The following is a 20,067-nucleotide window of genomic DNA, read 5'->3' on the forward strand; positions in this document are numbered from 1 at the left end:
AGTGACTGAGCCGAAGGGGGGGGGGGTGGCCTTGAGGGGCTCCTACGTCCTTTGAAAAGACGCCAGGGTGCAGGGGTGGGGCAAACGGAGGGTTCCCGGGGCCCCGTCTCACCCTGCGCCCCCGCCAGGTTCCACAAGCTGGAGAAGTGGCGGCGGCCCTTCTACCGGGTGCTGCAGGTGTACGAGAACGCGTCCGTGCTGCTGCCTGCGTTCTACAACACGCGCAACACCGACGTGTCCATCCGCGTCAAGTACGTGCTGGACGACTTCGAGTCGCCGCAGGCCGTGTACTACTTCCACCCGCAGTACCTGGTCAACGTGTCGCGCTACTGGCTTAGCCTCGGGGTGCGCGCCAAGCGCATCAGCACCGGCCTCATCCTGGTCACGGCGGCGCTGGAACTGTGCGAGGAGGTGCACCTGTTCGGCTTCTGGGCCTTCCCCATGAACCCCTCGGGCCTCTACATCACCCACCACTACTATGACAACGTCAAGCCCCGCCCGGGCTTCCACGCCATGCCCTCCGAGATCTTCAACTTCCTGCACCTGCACAGCCGCGGCATCCTGCGCGTGCACACGGGCACCTGCAACTGCTGCTGAGGGCGGCGCAGGCTGCCCGCCAGCCCGGCATACGGAACCTCGCTCCTCCTCGCCCGCCCACCCGCAGGGCAGGGCGAAGGCCTGGCGCTGAGGCTGGCACGCCCTCGGACGCTCGGCTTCGGGCTTGGGTCCTGTGGGCTGGGAGGCTGGGCTGGGGGCCAGGCGGAGTCAGCTCCATGCCGAGCGCCCCCCACCTGCGCATGGGTAGCGCGCTGCTGGGCCACAGCTCAAGGTCGCGGCCCTGGGGATTGCAAGTGAATCAAGCACATTTCCACTCAGTTTTAGCAACCAAGAGAGCACAAACTGTATGGCCTCTTTGCAGCTAAAGGAAGGCCCCAGCGGGAACGGAAAAGAGGGAGACAGGACATATGAGCATGGTTAAGATTTAACTCAGGATTTTGGGTTCCTGAGCCTTATACCGAGGCCTCAGCCCTGAATTGTTGTAGAGAACCTCAGAGCTTAGAGGCCAACCCAGCGGCCAGACCTTCCTGTGGGGACAATGGCTCAGAGAGGTCCAGGGATTACCAACCAAGGTTCCACCAACCGAGTCCATCAAGCGGCACTGTGAGATCTGATGCAAGGCCTGTGTGTTCCAATCTTCGCCGAGACACCGTCAGCCAAGGAGAGCCACACCCTTCAAACGCATCCGCAGGCACACACATAAGTCTTGGCGCCTCCAAGTTCAATCCTGCGTTTGATCTTTTGATGAGAAGGAAATAAACCAGACCAGCCATTTGCACTAAGGTTTCCAAGCCAATGTTACCGACTCAATAAGTGCTTAGCGACTTGCTTCCTCTTCTGTCTCCCTATCTTCAGCTCTGTTTTAACCAGGAGTTATTTATAAGATCCATCCCTCTGTGTGTTCCTGAATACTGCACAATCCTGCTGTATAATGTTCCTGAATTGGAACCGTAAGGCTCCAGACTGGAAAACGCTGACATGTGACTGGTGAGCTTAGCGATGGAAGTGAGCCATGGTCTCTGACACCAGCATCACTGAGGTTCTACTGTAAAGGCGGGACTTCCCACAGCACTCAGCCTGGTGGCCTTCACACGCACGGACCCACAGGGCCTCTGCTTTGGGAAGTCAGCTGGACCTAGCCTAAAAGGGGTTCACATGTCATTTCACATCCCTTTGCTTCCCCCGTGGTGTTTTGCCTTAGAATTTTGCGTGGTATGAATTGCCTTAGAATTTAGCTTTGTGGAATCGTAGAGTATTAGTCCTGAAAGACCTTCAGCTCCCTCCCTCCTCCCTCCTTCCCTCCCCCCTCCCTTCTTTGCTCTCACCCTTCTTCCCTTCCTCCTTTCTCCCCTCCTTCCCATAAATATTTCCAGAAGCCTATTCTGCTTTGGTTTGGGGCTGGGCTTGGGAAGACAAGGTGACACATAAAGGCAGTATCTCTGTCTTCTAGGAGTGGAGGGCAGACCATAGGCAAATTCTGGCCCCGCCCACTGGGTGTTCAGAGGGGGAGGGACTGTGAGAGCACAGCAGGGAACGGGACCTTTCATCTGATCACCTCATTTTACAGGCAGAGCAATAGGCCCAGCTGGTGAGAGACAGGTGGGCACAGGCCTTGTCCCGGGCCCCCAGGCTCCCCATCCAGGGCAGAACCCCTTCCTCTTGCCTGGATTTCATGTTGGTGGGCCAATATAGAGCAAGTACTCCATGCACGACACTCCTCTAGATGCTGGCCTTGCTTCTGAGCTCTGGTCCTCACTGGGAAAACCTGGGGCTGCTCTGAACCCGTCTGCTTGTCTGCAGAGCAAGGAAGTAGCCAATGGGGTAAATTAGGCCCAAGCACTTGGCGAACCAGGAAACACTACTAAGGACGGTGGGTGGTTATGCTTCCCTGTGCTCTGCCTGTTTCTCCCAAGGAAGGAATGGCTGGAAAGATTCCAGTTAACTGAGGTTTCCAGCCACTTGTTTCTTGTTAATGGAGCCCCTTTCTTGAAACTACAGAATGTCAGAACTGGAAGGCTCTTAAAGACCATTTTGTCCCACATAAGGAAACAGGCCCAGAACAGGGAGGTGGCCTGGGTCAAGTCGTGCCAGGGGCTCTGTTGAATGCCTGCTGAGGACAGAACCCTCTGCCAGAAGCCCTCTGTTTATGTTCCAGATGGGGCAGTGTTTGGGGGCAAGAGCCTTGGTGAGTCAAATACCATGGTTCTCACAGCCAAGGGTGTCATGGGCTGGTGTCTGCCCCAGCCAGGTCCCTTGTAGGGGCTGGGGATGGAGCCTCATGACCCATCCTGTGAAGGAGCTGGCCTCCTTGCTCTCGGTCCTGTTTAAGTCGCTGGGTCTTAGGGCAAGTCCCTTCCCCTCCCTTAGGATCTCCGTTTCTTCATCTCTACAACTAAAGGCTTAAAAAATATCCCTAGGGTCTCTGTAATCTTTAATTTTATTTAAGTTTTTGGAAGTACTAATGATGTATGGATCTAAGCCATAAATAATATTTATTATTATAATAGCTAAGATTTACTGTACGCTTATTCTGTGTCAGGCCCTACACTGGGCACTTTCTTTGCACTGTCTCCTGTGATCATCACAAAGCCCCCTTGGGTAAGAAGACTCCATTGGGCAGGTGGGGAAACTGAGGCTCAGAGCCGTTCAGTGTCTGGCTGATGGCCAAGCACCCGGTGGAGGAAACCGCACCCGTGTCTGTAGAACCCCAAAGCCTGTGCTCCAAACCTGTCTTAGCTGCTTCCTAGCCACTGTCACCAGGGCTGGAACAAGAGGGATCCTGACTGAGAGGCCACTGTAGGGTGGTGCTGGGCCCCGCTCTAGGGACAGTGCTCTGGGAGGCTGTTATGGGTCCAGGATGGAGGCTGCTTGTAGGTGCTCCCCCACCCACCCAGCCCTGGCCCTGGCCGCAGTACAGATGCACCCACAGTGCAATGTATGCAGGGGAGTTGAGGCCATCTCCACATTTTGCAGAAGGGGTACATATTAAAAGATAGCATGTTGGGGGACTTGCCCGAGGCCACATGGCCGGCTAGTGACTCAACTGGGACTCAGCCTCCTGACTGCCAGGCTACACTTTTCTCCTGCAGCCAGTGTTTGTAGGCAATGCACCCTTTCAAAGGCTCGAAGAGACCTGGGTGTTGACTCAGGAAGCCCCACCCCACCACTTTCCTCGCAACTCCACCCCCATCCCACCATGCAGACTACCAGTGACACTCTTGTATAAGGGAAATCAATTCCCCAAAACAAAGCAACCATCGTGTCTTCCTTTGTGCTATGCCCACTGCTCCAGGCTTGAAAGGCAGCAAAAACAAGTAAATGACTTGGTGCTCAGGCAAGCAAAAAGGAAGGTGGCGCAAGGTCAGATGTGGCCTCTGAGACCGTTTCAGCACTGCTGCTGCGGCAGCTCTGCCCACTAATCACCTGGTGCTGCAGAGAGCAGGGAGCCCATTGCCCTTGACTCTGCTGAGTAAGTGGAGAAGGGGGGAAGCAGTGGCCGCACTTCCTGACGACTGAAGGACAGCACAGAGCTGGCTTCAGCCAGGCATTCAGGACATTGTTACTGAGCGCTCATTTTGTGCTGGGCATCGTGCAAGGGGCCGTTGAACTAGTGATGAGCAGAATGTAGCCCCAGCCCTCTTGGAGCTTATGGTCCGGTGGGCATGTCCAGATGCTGAACTGAGTCCCCCAGGCACACGTAGGAGCTGAGCTGAGTGCTAGCAAGTCTGGGCTCAGGGACAGTTAGCACGAGAGGAACACCTGGCCATGCCGGGGTCAGTCCTGAATTCCGAAGGTTGGCAGAATGACTGTAATTGTCAAAGCAGTGTATCTATGTCAGGCCTCATCCTCAACATCCATGTGACGTGTGACAGGGTGACCACACTGGTCTTTTGAGTCCTCTCTTCCTTTTTGTTTTTTTATAAGGAACCACTTTCCCCCGACTTTCCTCTCTGAACGCTCCTGCTCAGGTTTCTTTGTGGACTCATCTTCCGTGAAGCTTCCTCAGGGTTCCTTTCTCTTTCTAGGAGCATTTCTGCAGAAATCACATCTGTTCGCAGCCTCACATCTCTCCTGTCCTTGCATCTTACACCCCTCTCCTGGAGGCCATTTCTCCCTTGGAACATCAGGAACACGCTTGCCGTGGCCGTCTGAATGTCTGTACCTGCTCAGCATCTCAGACCTCAACATGTCCTCAACTGGTACAGTTAAAAGGGCAATCTGGGTTCAAAGTCATGTGCCCTTACTTACTAGTGACCTTGAGGGAGCTACCAAAGCCCCTGGAGGCTCTGACTCATCATCTGAGGTTGAAGCCAGGACACCAGCCTCACCAGCTGTGGAATAGGGTTGCACAATGCCTAGCACAGTGCCGGCACAAACTAGACACCCAGAGAGCAGTTTCCCTCTTCCTCCTTTCTTCCCCTGCTGAATGGCTCTACCACATCAATGGCCCTTCAGCCCCAAACCTGGGTCACTCTTGGCTCTTCCTTCTTCACTTTCTATGTCTATTTGTTCACCAAATTTTATCAATTCTGATTCATAAATATCCCTTGAATTCATTCCCTACCTGCATTCCTTCTGCCACTGCCCTAACTCAGACCCTTTTGACTGACCGTTCTGCTTCTAGAGAATTAACTTCTGGAAACACCTTTGGTGGAGCCCGTTGCCATCTTATACCATATAGTCCAGATTCCTTACCCAGATGTGCAGAGTATGTCCCAAGCTGGCTCACTCACCTTTCCAGAGACCCTCCTGCCAGCACCATCCCTCTAATACTCCTCTAGGTGCTGTGCCTTTGCACAAGCTATTGGAAATGCCTGGAGTGGCTCCACATTCCAACCTCCTCCCTCCTCCCCTTTACCCCACCACTTTTGCAGATAATGTCAGGTGATGGTCCCCGCCTCTTCCCCTCTGTGCAGCTGGGCTGGGCACTCTCTGTGCTTCTGTAGCAACCATCACTGACTTCTATTAGGATGTCCTCACAGCATACTACGTGTGTCCTTGGCCGAGGGTCTGTCCTTTCCCCAGGAGAATGCATTGTATCTGGCTCATCTTGGGGCCCTCAGCCCTGGCACAGAGCCATGTGTTAACTATAGCAGTGGGGTCTCTGTTAGCTGGTGGGTTCCAGTGGTTCAGGAGACCCCATTAATAAACCGAGTAACACCCTGGGGTAATTGTCAGCTTAAGAGAGTACTCTGCTCATTATTTTTTTTGCCTGGTACCTTCTATGTGGGAAGCACTGAGCTATACAAAGACTTGCCCACCTGCTTTTGGGGAGTTTGGGATGCAGGAGGCTGAAATGTCCCTGTTGCAGTTGCTTGTCGGTTCCATCACCCAGTCTCCGCTACCTTCTTTTTGCCTCCTCCCATTATAATCTTGCTCGTCTGCTTCTTGCCTGTTCTTCAACCCTCTTTCTCTAGTTTAAACAAAAGAGGGAAAGATTTTCTTTTTGTCCTTCCCTCCTTCAGAACCATAGAGATTTGTCAGGATCTGAAACTGCTGTGCTGAGGTACAGGCTGGGTAGAAGTATACGAGGGACTTTTCAATAATGGCTCAAGAACAAGTGCAAAGTGCTTTATTTATTGGCTGGGAAACAGATGAGCTGAGCTTTGCAAAATGTCCACTCCAGTTGCCCAGTGGAAGGCAGGAGCTTGGGGGTCTCCCTGTGTGGAGGGGACGGTGCTGCTCTGAGTTCAACACACACCCTGGCCTCTCTCCCTGCAACCAGGGCACCCTTCTAGGAGGAGGCTGGCTGTGGCTTACAGCCAGGTGAGGCCAGGCTCGGGGTGTGCTGAAGCCCAGGGTGTGCCCTGTTCTCTTGTTCTTTGGAGGGCTGGTCAAGCCAGGACAGTCTGAGGTTGATTACATCCTACAAGGCGTCCTGATAAAGCAGTGTGTTCTTCAAAGGGTAGACTGTAGATCACCTATATCAGAATCCCCTGAGTGTTTGTTAAAACCCCTGCCTCTGGACTCAGAGCCTGGGGGAGGGGTGGTGATACTGAGCAACCAGCACTGTGACATCCCCCGGTGGGTGGTCTTAGAGCCCATGTCGGCTGGAGAACTGGGCTCTGCACCGCTTGTGGGTCCGTGGCTACTGCCAGGTGAGTGGTGATGTCTGGCTTGATATTCAGACTGGAGTCTTAAGTGATAAAAGAGCAAAACCAAGAATCTGGCACATAACTTCAGCGAGTTCTGGAAATATGAATATAAAATAGAGTCCACTATTAAATTAGCAACAAAAATTAACTGCTCAGGAATCTATAACATTTATGAAATCTGTTTTGGCCTCGACACTATCAGAGATTTTTTTTTCTATTTTTCAACTATGGTAAAATATACATGAGATTTACCATCCTAGTCATTTTTAAGTGTACAGTTCAGTAGTGTTAAGTTGTGCAGCCAATCTCGAGTTCTTTTTTAGTTGCAAAACTCAAACTCTATACCCAATAAAGGACAATTCCCCATTTCCCCTCCTCCCAGCTCCTGGCAACCACCACTCTGCTTTCTGTTTCTTTGAATTTGACCACTCTAGGGACCTCGTATGAATGGAATTGTACAATATCTGACTTTTTGCGACTTATTTCATATAGAATCATTTAGATATAAGCTGTTCTCAAATGACATGAACTGTTTTTAGTGTCCCTATAATAGGATTCTGATTTTGATTTTTGCCTGGAGCAGTTGTCCTGGGCCCTTGGTTGGTCCCTAGCTTCTGGCAGCCTCAGCATCCTTTGCTGAGGGTCAGAACAGACCTGATCTTGCTTTGCTAGCTTGGCTCAGCTGTGCTGGCCAGCCAGTGTCCTAAGAGGCAACAGCACAGCTTCTATAAGTGTTTAGATATTTCCCCTGCATGGTCTCTTCAGTGAGCCTTCTTTTTTTCACTAGAGAGAGAGAGAGAGAGAGAGACAAACATACATACATACATACATACATTACCGTGACTTAGCTCTTGGCACAAAAGCCAGAAATCAGTGACTGTCTCTCCTTCCAGTAGGGGGACGGTTCCCTTGGCAACCAAGTAACTCATTTTTTTTCAACTAAATGACTTGCTCAGCTTTGAGGTAAAAGTTTTATTTCCTCTAGAATTATGGTTCTCAACCTTATATGCACATTGGATTCACCTGGGGATCTTTATAAAACCACCCCCATGGGCTTCCCTGGTGGCGCAGTGGTTGAGAGTCCGCCTACCGATGCAGGGGACACGGGTTCGTGCCCCGGTCCGGGAAGATCCCACATGCCGCGGAGCGGCTGGGCCCGTGAGCCATGGCCGCTGAGCCTGCGCGTCCGGAGCCTGTGCTCCACAACGGGAGAGGCCACGACAGTGAGAGGCCCGCGTACCGCAAAAAAAACCAAACCAAACCAAACCAAAAAAACCCACCCCCATTCCAGATCCTCATCTTCCCAGAGAATCTGATTCACTTGGCCTGGGGATGGGACCCCATATTCTTATTTTTAAAATCTCCTTGAGTGACTCTGTTGCGCGGTGGTTGAGGCTCATTGTCCTGAGGCAGAAGGTCTCTGCCTTGGTGGCACATCGGCGTCATCTGAAGAGCTTTAAGACCCACTCGTGCCTGAACTTTGCGCCCAGAAGTTCTGACCCAGTTGGTCTGAGGTGTGATCTGAGTATGAGGGCTTTTCTGACTCTCCAAATAATTCCACTGTGCAGCCGAGGTTGAGAACTGTTGTTCTAGGTCAGCAGCTCCTGTGTCAGAATCACTTGGAGAGCTCATTGGTTCCTGGGCCCCTCCCTGGAGTCTGATTTGACGAGCCTGGCGTGGAGCTTCCTCGCTGGTTCCTAAGCGGTGCTGAGGCTGCTCCTGGGACTACGTGTTGAGGAGCCCTGCTCTACATGATATTGTAAGAAGCTCAGCCCTGCTCTGCTGCATTTGTTTCCTGGTTAGGGGTTGGGAGCATCGATTCACGCTTGAGATTTCTGAAAGGTACCAAGCAGCTCTTTTTCTGAACATTTTCAACATTTAAATAAACATTAGAAATCTTTTTAAAGCAAAGTTACATAGATTTCTTCTCCCAGCGTTAGTAGGCTCAGAGTACCTGAATTAAGAATTCATCTGTGCCCAGGATCAGGCTGCATTCTGGGATCAGAGCTAAGGGGTTGGGTCTCTGGAGCTTGGAACCAACCTGTGACCAGCTGAGGGTCACCCTGTAACTGATGTTGGGGTAAGATCAGAGCACAACAATGCTCTCTTTAACACAAAGCTGGACCAGGCACTCTGCCTACCATGCCCATGGAAAACAAAAAAGGAAGGTGGTGATGAGGAAACATCTCACAGAAATGGGCTAATGTGACCCAGGGCTCACACCTGCATTATGTTCCGCCTTCCTTTCCCACCTTCCGCTGGAAAAGGCTCCAGTTGCAACCAGCGAGCTAGTGCCTGGAACCTGCCTCAATCTCTTCTGTCTCCAACTGGAGGCAAGTCCCCTGCCCCTTCCCTCTGAAGATGCCCCCAGCAGTGTGGTCCCAGCGAGCACTTTATCCCCACGGCAGCTCACAATTCCTCATTCAGCCACAAAAATTTGTTAAGGGAGGAAATAGTTACTGTGTTATTGAAACAAGGTCAAAGCACACCTCACTTCCCAGGGCCACTTACCCAGCAAGTTCGCTCAGCCCCAGGCAGCTGTGGACTCAGGGAAAGGAAAATTAATTTTAAGCCCCCAAAGTAGCTGCTATAAAGCTCTGTATCAAAGAGCAAATATTTTGCTAACAGCAAATCCCTCATGGCATTCACTTTAATTTTAAATTCAAATCTAGTGAACTTGATTCTGGTTTCTAATAATAAAGCAAATTAAGAGAATGATAACAGGTGCTAGATTTAGCAAGAAGTGGCAGCTAATAGACTAATAATAATGGCATTAAAAAGACCAAATCTATACATCTCAGAAAATCCCAAGTGATCTGAGGCTAGTGGAGGGGCAAGTAGTTTCGTGGAGGGCCCAACATGTAGTAATAACCCCAAGGGCACCAAATGACCCCTCAGAGCAGCCCATCCTGCGGTATCCACAACCACGTAGAGGGACGAAAACGCTCAAACAACGTTCGGTAGACTGTGTTTAAGAAGGCAGAGAAGCGTTCTATCCACTTGGAATTATTTCCATCCCCAAATACTTAAAACACATTCATAGATGTCTTGGTGCTTAAAGGATTAGCCCTTAGTTATCCTGAAGTTCAGGTAGGTGAACTAGTTCGTTATCTGATAATATAGGCTTCATGAGATGGGCAAACTCACTCTTTTAGACTTAGTTTCCCTCTGACATTTGCTGCCCCCCCCCCGCCCCCGAGGAGGAGGGAGAAGGGCACCCCTTCTACTTTCCCGTCTTAAAGGGGACGTGCAGCGGGGCTGGTTGTGGTGGCCGGGGTGTCTTCTTCCTGCACCTCTGCTTTCACCTGTTGTGTCTCTATTGCACGTGGGAGGGGGATGCGGATCTCAGCCGGGGCCAGGGCAGGCTCTGCTGTGACTCGGCCTGGATTTATTTGTGAATTTAAGAATATGACTATTTTTTTCATATTCTTATGAAAGTGAACACTTCTACTTTCTACACGTCTTCATCATCTAATTTCTCACCAGCCCTCGCTGTGTTCCTAGGAGGAGGGTAAGGCAGGTGGTGGCATCCCGACTGGACTGAGGCCCAGGAAGGTGACGGAGGCATGCCCCGGGTCACATGGAATGGTGGTGAGCTCCGGTTGGGTGCCCAAGCTCCCCAAGGGGCAGGGGGAGACAGCCGTGTCTTGCTCTCACCCCTGAAGCCCTTGTGTTTTCTTCCCTCTGGGTTGTCAGGCTGACTGCAGTGTGGTTCAGGCCTGAGCTTTACCCCTGGCCTCATGCCTTGCCCAGCGTCGGTGAGGAGGCGCCTTTTTGGGCTTCGTTCCCCTCCAGGCCCCAAGCATGGGGGCTGTACCTGGTGTGCGGAAGGTGGCAGCTGCCCTGGGCAGAGGGTCACCCAAGGCCGCGGCAAAGCAAGAGTGTGGAGGGCGTTGGCAGCAGACACAGCGACGCAGCCCCCTGGTGCTGTGGCCGTTTGCGGGGCGCGGGGGGTGCTGCTGGGATCCCAAGTGACAGCTCCTGCCAGCCCTCCTGCACCTTCTCGGGCAGGACCCTGGCCCCACTGTGGCAGGCTTCTGAGCCAGTCCCTCTTCCCAAGGTTTGGGGGACAGCTGGTCCTCCCTGAGGCTTCCACGTTCTGCACACATGTTTTAGGGGTGAAGCAGGGTCTTGGTGGCCTGAAAATTCCCTTTCTGGACCCAACTGACCTCCCTTCAGAAAGCCATAACTCTTCTTCAAAGCCGTATTGTTTGAACTGTGAAATATATGTAAATGCATATGTGTTTTTTAAAACTAACACTTTAACTCAATGAGCGTTCAACTGTTCAGTGCTACAGTTCGGATTCAGAAGCCCCTGCCACCTTGCTCCCCAAGTGAAGCCAGGACAGATGATGGCGGACCACAGGGGAGCTGCGGAAACCTTGGCCCTGCAGCCGCGTGCTCCCTGCCCTGCGCCTGCACGTGCTTTCAGCCAGGCTTAATGGCAGTTTCCAGGAGTGCATGTGAAGGCAGCCAGCGGAGTACCTCCGAGGGGCTGGTGGCACGGACTCATCCCTAAGTGGCCACCGTGTGTGAAGACAAAGTGGCCACGCGGACGTGACATGCATGTGCTCTGCAGCCCCATCCCTCCCTTGCTTTCCTCTCTCAAGGGCCGCATCACATGGCACTGTGTTCTGTAGAGCCTTTCCCATTGGAGAAGAAAAGGGAGACTGAGATGTTGTTTGCTGCGATGTAGAGAAACTCGATCTGGGTGTGGAGCTGGAGCATTGCTTAAAAAAAAAAAATCCCTCCCTTCCTCTGGTTGATTTGCTCCCTCTGTTTGCCCTGGAGAGAAACACTCTGTGCCATTCCAAAGCGTTGGGGAGATGGGGCTGCAGCCGTTATCTTATTGTCATGCAAATTTTGTTGAGGAGCAGGGGTTTATACGAACTCCTGCAGCATAATTCTAGCTTGTATGTATGTGGCTGTCCTTGAGTGATCTTGAAGTGGTGTGACTTATGCCTAAGAACATAATCAGGGTAATTTGTATCTGTCACTGTGTTTGAAAAGCCCTCAATTTCCATCCAGTAAAACCAGTCAAATGGCTCATTTAGCAAAGACTCTCTGGCTGTGGCCATGTGTGTGTGTGTGTGTGTGTCTGTGTTTGGGGAGGAGGCTGGACTAGGCTGAAGCAGCACAGCCCAATGTGGGGAGGCTCCCAGCTCTTGTGAAGAAGGCATGGCCACTTGGGGCCCATCTTTGGGCAGCGTTGGCCTGTCTGTGTATGACAAGAGTGGCAATGTAAGCATAGGGGCTCACAGGAAGGGCTCAGAAACCAAGATCTAGACTAATTTGGGTGGAGTGCTGAATTGACAGTATACAGGGAGCAGGAGGGCATGGAGGACCGCAGGCTTCCACTAAGGAAGGAGGGTCCCTGAGGGCTGGAGGGCTAGGGCAGGTGGGATCTGAGATGTGCTCACACCTGGAAACAGATCCATTAGCTACATAGACTTGTCTCTCTCTAAGCAAACTAGCTATGTCAAGGTCCGGAGTCACAGCAAAGGAATCTGAACACTAATTACCCTCTTATTAAAAAAAAAAAAAAAAGTTCTTTCAATGCCAATATCCATGAGTGTGTTTAAAATAGGATTATATTAAATAAATAAAAAAAATATTCATGCACAAACTGCCTGGCTGGGTCTGGCCTGCCCTATGGGATGCAGATAAAATGGCTTGGATTCCACGGATCTGCATTTTGGGAAGTCCAAAGCCTTTCCTATGATCTCTGCAAGCTCCCAGGGGCTAACATTTTCATGATCCCGCGGCCTTCAGACTTTTGAGCTTCTGAGCATGTTTCTGTTTTATAACCCTTAACCACCTAGATTAGATGCAGACCTTTCCTTGACATCAGTGATCATATAATGCATTCCAGAGTGATGTGGGAAGAGATGGGAAAGGGATGGAAAACATTCCAAACAAGCAATCGCAAATGTAATGTTGGGTGTCCTCTGGCTAACCCACTGGCCAACCTCCCAATGGGGATACTTCATGTGGCCCCAGCCTCAGTCCATCTATCTGGATCCTCCTCTCCTCCCCCTTCTTTGGCCTCCTGTTCTTACTCCCCAACTCCCTCTCAATGGAGAACACATTTCTGCTATTTCTCTTTGGAGCTGTTTAAACATCCTCTGTGTGCTTGGTTTCCTGTAGAGCCTAGATCTCAGCTCGCCTTTTACCTACCCCCTAACAAGAATTTCCATGCTAGCTGGAAGATATTTAAACTTTCCTTATTACCATTGTAAAATGCCAAACACTCAAGCAAGCGACTATGGAACCTAAGGATACTGTTTGAAGGTTATCCCTGAGACCTGGGCACTGTCTATTATAGGAAGAAAAAGAGCTGAGGGTCAGGGAAATGGGACTTCAATATGTATATTTGAATGAATGAATGAATGACCCAACGAACTGGGGAAAGAAGTTGAATGTAGTTTATTTATTTAATAAATAGATGCATACAATTTGTCACTTCATTCATTCATTCAACAAGCATTTCTTGAGCCCCTACTTTGGGCCAGGCAACTTGAGAATTTGGGAATACAAAGGTGAGCAAACACACATGCCATCTCTGCACTTACAGGACATAGAGTCTGGCCAGAGCAATAAAGGTAATCAAAAAATTCCACAGTTCAATGTTTAATTATAGACAGTGCTTCAAACGAGCGTGCGGTGCTGCGAGCTGCTGGGCAAATGTCCCTGGCCTGAGGTTGAGCACAAAGAGCACTCTGCTGGAGAAGGGACAATTGAGCTGAGAGCTGGAGAGTGAGGAAGGGTTAACCAGGTGAAAGGTAAGGGTGGAGTTGTGCGAGAAGTAAGTCCAGGTAGAGGGCCCTGGATGGAGAGAGAGCTTGGGACCTTGGAGGAAGGATTTTGCAAGGGTAGGGAGGGGGTATGTGGCAGGAGATAAGTCTGGAGGGCTGGATGGAGGCAAGACTCTGTGGGGAAGAGGTGGGTCATGTTAATGATTCTGATTTTGATTCAAAGAGAATCAAGTAGCCCTTGAAGGATTTTGAGGAAGAGGACATAGTCAGATTTACACTGAAAAAATTCCTGAGAGGTGTGGCCAAGGTAGCAAGTAGGAAGGCCCTGAGCTCACTTCCTCCCATGGGCACACCAAAATTACAACTATTTACAGAGCAACTATCTATGAGTATGACCTAAAGACTGGCAGAAAAGATTTTCCACAACTAAAGATATAAAAAAGGAACAATGACATGGGTAGGAGGGGCAGAGATGAGGTATAGTCAATATCTACATCACTGGGTGGGTGACCCACAAATAGGGGGAAGATAATCACAATTGCTGAGGTTCTCCTCAAGGAGTGAGGGGTCCAAGTCCCACAATGGACTCCCAGCCCAATCCTGCACTGGGAAAACAAACCCCCAGAATGGCTGGCTTTGAGGGCCACCGGGGCTTGCACAGGGGAGAGCCAGAGGACTGCAGGAAACAGAGACTCCACTCTTAAAGGGTGCACATAAAATCTCACACAATCTGAGTCCCAGCACAGAGACAGTAATTTGAAAGGAGCCTGGGGCAGACCTATTTTTTGATCTTAGAGAGCCTCTTGGAGAGGCAGGAGGCAATTGGACTCCCCCTGGGGATGGGAATGATAGCAGTAGTCATTTTTGTGAGTTTGTCCTACGGCGAAAACACTGGCATTCGCAAGCGCCATTTTGGAGTGCTCTACCTAGCCTATAAGTGCTGGGAGCTTACCCACCCACCATCAGGACAAGGCCCCATCCACTACGGGAATGGCAACAACCCCAAGATGCTCCTGGGTCATACAGCCAGCTGCCTCAGGACATGGCCCTCCCCATCAGTGGGCTGATAGCCACCATTCAAGGCAAGACCTGGCAGCCAACTGGGCCAGAGTCCAGCCCAGCCTACCAGCATGCTCACAGTAGTTGACCCCACCACAAAGAAGCACCCACACAACCCATATAGGGGGTGTCCCTAGAGCATATAGCTCTGATGACCAGAGGGGAGAATGCTGCTGGGCCTCATAGGACATCTCCTACATAAAGCTACTTCTCCAAGATTGGGAAACATAACTGGTCTATTTAATAAATAGAAATAATCACAGATAATTAGGCAAAATGAGGAGAAAAAGGAATATGTTCCCAATAAATTAACAAGATAAAACCACAGAAGAACTTAGAAAAGTGGAGATAAGCAATATATCTGATAAAGCATTTCAAGTAAAAACAAAAAATGTTCAATGAACTTGGGAGAAGAATGGATAAACACAGTGAAAATTTTAACAGACTTAGAAAATATAAAGAAGAACCAAACAGAACTGAAGAATACAATAACTGAAATAAAAATACACTAGAAGGAATCAACAGTGCATTAGGTGATACAGAGAAATGGATCTGTGAGCTGGAAGACCTAGTAAAGGAAATCACCCAAGCTGAACAGAAGAAAGAAAAGGAATTTTTTAAAAATGAGGGTAGTTTAAGAGACCTCTGAGACAACATCAAGCATGATAATATTTACATCATAGGGGGTCGAAGAAGGAGAAAAGAGCAAGTGATAGATAACTTACTTGAAGAAATAATAACTGAACACTTCCATAAGCTGTGAAAGAAAACAGACATTCAGTTCCAGGAAGCACAGAGAGTCCCAAACAAGATGAATCTAAAGAGGTCCACATCAAAATACATTATAATTAAAATGGCAAAAATTAAAGATAAAGAGAGACTCTTAAAAGCAGCAAGAGAAAAGCAACTAGCTATGTACAAGGGAACCCCCATAAGACTATCAGCTGACTTTTCAACAGAAACTTTGCAGACCCAAAGAAGTGGCATGATATATTCAAAGCTATGAAAGGAAAAAAACCTACAACCAAGAATACTCTATCTAGAAATGGAAATAAAATAAACAAATGGAACCTAATGAAACTTAAAAGCTTTTGCACAGCAAAGGAAACCATAAACAAGATGAAAAGACATCCCTCAGAATGGGAGAAAATATTTGCAAAAGAAGCAACTGACAAAAGATTAATCTCCAAAATATACAGGCAGCTCACACAGCTCAATATCAAAAAACCAAACAACTCAATGCAAAAATGGGCAGAAGACCTAAACAGACTTTTCTCCAAAAGAGATATACAGATTGCCAACAAACACATGAAAGGATGCTCAACATCACTAATCATTAGAGAAATGCAAATCAAAACTACAGTGAGGTATCACCTTACACCGGTCAGAATGGCCATCATCAAAAAATCTACAAACAATAAATGCTGGAGAGGGTGTGGAGAAAAGGGAACCCTCTTGTGCTGCTGGTGGGAATGTAAATTGATACAGCCACTATGGAGAACAGTATGGAGCTTCCTTAAAAAACTAAAAATAAAACTACCATATGACCCAGCAATCCCACTACTGGGCATATACCCTGAGAAAACCATAATTCAAAAAGAGTCATGTATCACAATGTTCACTGCAGCTCTATTTACAATAGCCAGGACATGGAAGCAACCTAAGTGTCCATTGACAGATGAATGGATAAAGAAGATGTGGCACACATATACAATGGGATATTACTCAGCCATAAAAAGAGACGAAACTGAGTTATTTGTAGTGAGGTGGATGGATCTAGAGACTGTCATACAGAGTGAAGTAAGTCAGAAAGAGAAAAACAAATACTGTATGCTAACACATATATATGGAATCTAAAAAGAAAAAGAAAGAAAAAAAGTGGTTCTGAAGAACCTAGGGACAGGGCAGGGATAAAGATGCAGATGTAGAGAATGGACTTGAGGACACGGGGAAGGGGAAGGGGAAGCTGGGACGAAGTGAGAGAGTGGTATGGACATATGTACACTACCAAATGTAAAATGGATAGCTAGTGGGAAGGAGCCACATAGCACAGGGAGATCAGCTTGGTGCTTTGTGTCCGCCTAGAGGGGTGGGATAGGGAGGGTGGGAAGGAGACACAAGAGGGAGGAGATATGGGGATATATGTTTATGTATAGCTGATTCACTTTGTTATAAAGCAGAAACTAACACACCACTGTAGAGCAATTATACTCCAATAAAGATGTTAAAAAAAAACTAATAAAAAAATTTAAAAAAGAATACCTAGCAAGGCTCTTATTTAGTTTTGAAGGAGAGATGAAGAGTTCTATAAATGAGCAAAAGCTAAGAGTTCTGTACCACTAAACCAGTCTTACAAGAAATGTTAAAGAGACTTCTTTAAGCAGAAAAAAAAAGGCCACAACAAGAAATATGAAAATTATGAAAGGAAAAATCTCATTGGTAAAAGCAAACATACAGTAAATGTAGAAAATCAATCACTTATAAAGCTAGTAGGAAGATTAAAAGACAAAAGTAGTAGAATAATCTATATCCACAATAAGTAGTTAAGGGATATATAAAACAAAAAGAATTAAATCATGACATCAAAATAATTAAACATGGAGGGGGGAAGTAAAAGTAGGGTTGTTAGAATGTGTTCAAACTTAAGAAGTCATTAACTGAAAATAATTACATGTATATATATAATATATATTTATATCTATCTCTATTATCTAGCTAGCTAGCTAGCTAACTATATTGTTATATTTGAGCCACAAACTATGGTAACCACAAACGAAAAACCTAAAATAGATACACAAAAAAGAGAAAGGAATCCAAACATAACAATAAAGATAGTCATCAAATTACAAGGGAAGAGAACAAAATAGGAAGGAAAAAAAGAACTATAAAAACAACCCCCAAACAATTAACAAAATAGCAATAAGTACATATCTATTAATAATTACTTTAAATATAAATGGACTAAATTCTCCAATCAAAAGACATAGAGTAGCTGAACAGATACAAATCAATCTTACATATATATATATATATGCTGCTTACAAGAGACTCACTTCAGATATAAAGACACGCATAGATTGCAAGTGAGGGGATGAAAAAGGTATTCTATGCAAATGGAAATGACAAGAAAGCTGGGTAACAATACTTATATCAGACAAAATAGACTTTAAAACAAAGACTGTAGCAAGAGGCAAAGAAGGATATTACATAGTGATCAAGGGATCAATCAATTGTAAATATATATGCACCCAACATAGGAGCACCTAAATACATGAAGAAAATATTAATAGACATAAAGGGAGAAACTGACAGTACTACAATAATATAGGGGACTTTAACACCCCACTTACATCAATGGACAGATCACCCAGACAGAAAACTGATAAAGAAACACTGGCCTTAAATAACACCTTAGACCAGATGGATGTGATAGATATATATAGACTATTCCATCCAAAAGCAATGTTTTTTTCAAGTGCACATGGAACATTCTCCAAGATAGGTTACATGCTAGGCCACAAAACAAATCTCAGTAAATGAAAGAATATTGAAATCATATCAGGCATCTTGTCAAACCACAACACTATGAGACTAGGAATCAATTACAAGGGGGAAAAGAAAGGCAAAACCCACAAAAACATGGAGGATAAAAATATGCTACAAAATAACCAATGGATCACTGAAGAAAGCAAAAAAGAAATCAGAAAATACCTGGAGACAGGTGAAAATGAAAATACAATGATCCAAAATTTATGGGATGCAGCAAAAGGGAAGTTCTAAGAGGGAAGTTTACAGGAATACAAGCCTACCTCAGGAAACAAGAAAAATCTCAAAGAACCTAACCTTACACCTAATGGAATTAGAAAAAGAACAAACAAAACCCAAACTTAGTAGAAGGAAAGGAATCATAAAGATCAGAGCAGAAATTAATGAAATGGAGACCAAAAAAAAAAAGAAAAAAGAAAAGATCAATGAAACTAAGGGCTGGTTCTTTGAAAAGATAAGCCAAATGAATGACCATTTAGCCAGACTCATCAAGAAAAAAAGAGAGAGGACCTAAATCGATAAAATTAGAAATGAAAAAGAAGTTACAACTGACACCACAGAAATACAAAGGATCATAAGAGGTAACTACAAACAATTATATGCCAATAAAATGAACAACCTAGAAGAAATGGACAAATTCCTAGAAATGTACAATCTCCCAAGACTGAAACAGGAAGAAATAGAAGTTATGAACAGACCAATTACAACTAATGAAATTGAATCAGCAAAAAACAAAACAAAACAAAACTTCCAACAAACAAAAGTCCAGGACCAGATAGCTTCACAGGTGCATTCTACCAAATATTTAGAAGAGAGTTAACACCTATCCTTCTCAAACTATTCCAAAAAGTTGCAGAGGAAGAAACACTTCTGAACTCATTCTGTGAGGCCAGCATCACCTTGATCTCCAAACCAGACAAAGATACCACAAAAAATAGAAAATTACAGACCAATATCAGTGATGAACATAGGTGTAAAAATCCTCAACAAAATATTAGCAAAACAAATTCAACAGTACATGAAAGGGATCATACACCACGATCAAGTGGTATGCAAGGATGGTTCAGTATCTGTAATTCAATCAATGTGATACACCATATTAACAAATTAAAGACTAAAAATCACATGATCATCTCAATAGTTGCAGAAAAAGTTTTGACAAAATTCAACATCCATTTATGATAAAAACCCTCAACAAAACGGATGTAGAGGGAACATACTTCAACATAATAAAGGCCATAGATGACAAACCTATGGCCAACATCATGCTCAATGGTCAAAAGCTGAAAGCATTTCTTCTAAGATCAGGAACCACTCTTGTCAGTTTTATTCAACTGACAATTTAGTATTGGAAGTCCTAGCCACAGCAGTCGGACAAGAAAAAGAAATAAAAGGAATCCAAATTAGAAAAGAAGTAAAATTGTCACTGTTTACAGATGACAGGATACTATATATCGAAAGTCGTAAAGACATCCCCAAAAAACAATTAGAACTAGTAAATGAGTTCAATAACATTGTAGGATACAAAGTTAATATACAGATCTTTTACATTTCTATACACTAAAAATAAACTATCAAAAAGAGAAGTTAAGAAGACAATCCCATCACAATTGCAACAAAAAGAATAAAATACCTAGGAATAAATCTAACCAAAAAGGTAAAAGACATGTACTCAGAAAACTATAAGACATTGATGAAAGATATTGAAGATGAGACAAACAAATGGAAAGATACACTGTGCTCATGAATTGGGAGAATTAATATTGTTAAAATGACCATACTATTCAAGGCAATCTACATATTCAAGGCAATCTACAGATCAAAGCAATCCCTATCCAAATAACTGTAGCATTTTTCACTGAACTAGAACAAATAACTCTAAAATTTGTATGGAACCACAAAAGATCGTGAATAGCCAAAATAATTTTGAGACTGAAAGACAAAGCTGTAGGTATTAGGCTTATATATACAAATTATAGTAATCAAAAAGTATAGTAGTGACACAAAACCAGACACATAGATAAATGGAGCAGAATAGAAATCCTAGAAATAAA

General features: G+C 46.4%; 1 protein-coding gene across 4 annotated transcripts in view; it reads left to right on the top strand.

The window, feature by feature from the left end:
* The window catches only part of ST8SIA5 (ST8 alpha-N-acetyl-neuraminide alpha-2,8-sialyltransferase 5), an 80,084-nt gene extending 61,640 nt beyond the window's left edge, over positions 1 to 18,444 (top strand). For all 4 annotated transcript variants that reach the window (XM_067699196.1, XM_067699198.1, XM_067699195.1 and 1 more), the window contains one exon: positions 129 to 18,444. In XM_067699196.1, coding sequence (XP_067555297.1) covers positions 129 to 597 — 469 coding nt within the window. In that variant the 3' untranslated portion in view covers positions 598 to 18,444. The remainder of the gene's footprint in view (positions 1 to 128) is intronic.
* The last annotated feature ends 1,623 nt before the right edge of the window (positions 18,445 to 20,067 follow it).

The sequence above is a fragment of the Pseudorca crassidens genome, chromosome 12 (genome assembly GCF_039906515.1).
Source record: "Pseudorca crassidens isolate mPseCra1 chromosome 12, mPseCra1.hap1, whole genome shotgun sequence".
Classification (NCBI taxonomy): Eukaryota; Metazoa; Chordata; class Mammalia; order Artiodactyla; family Delphinidae; genus Pseudorca; species Pseudorca crassidens.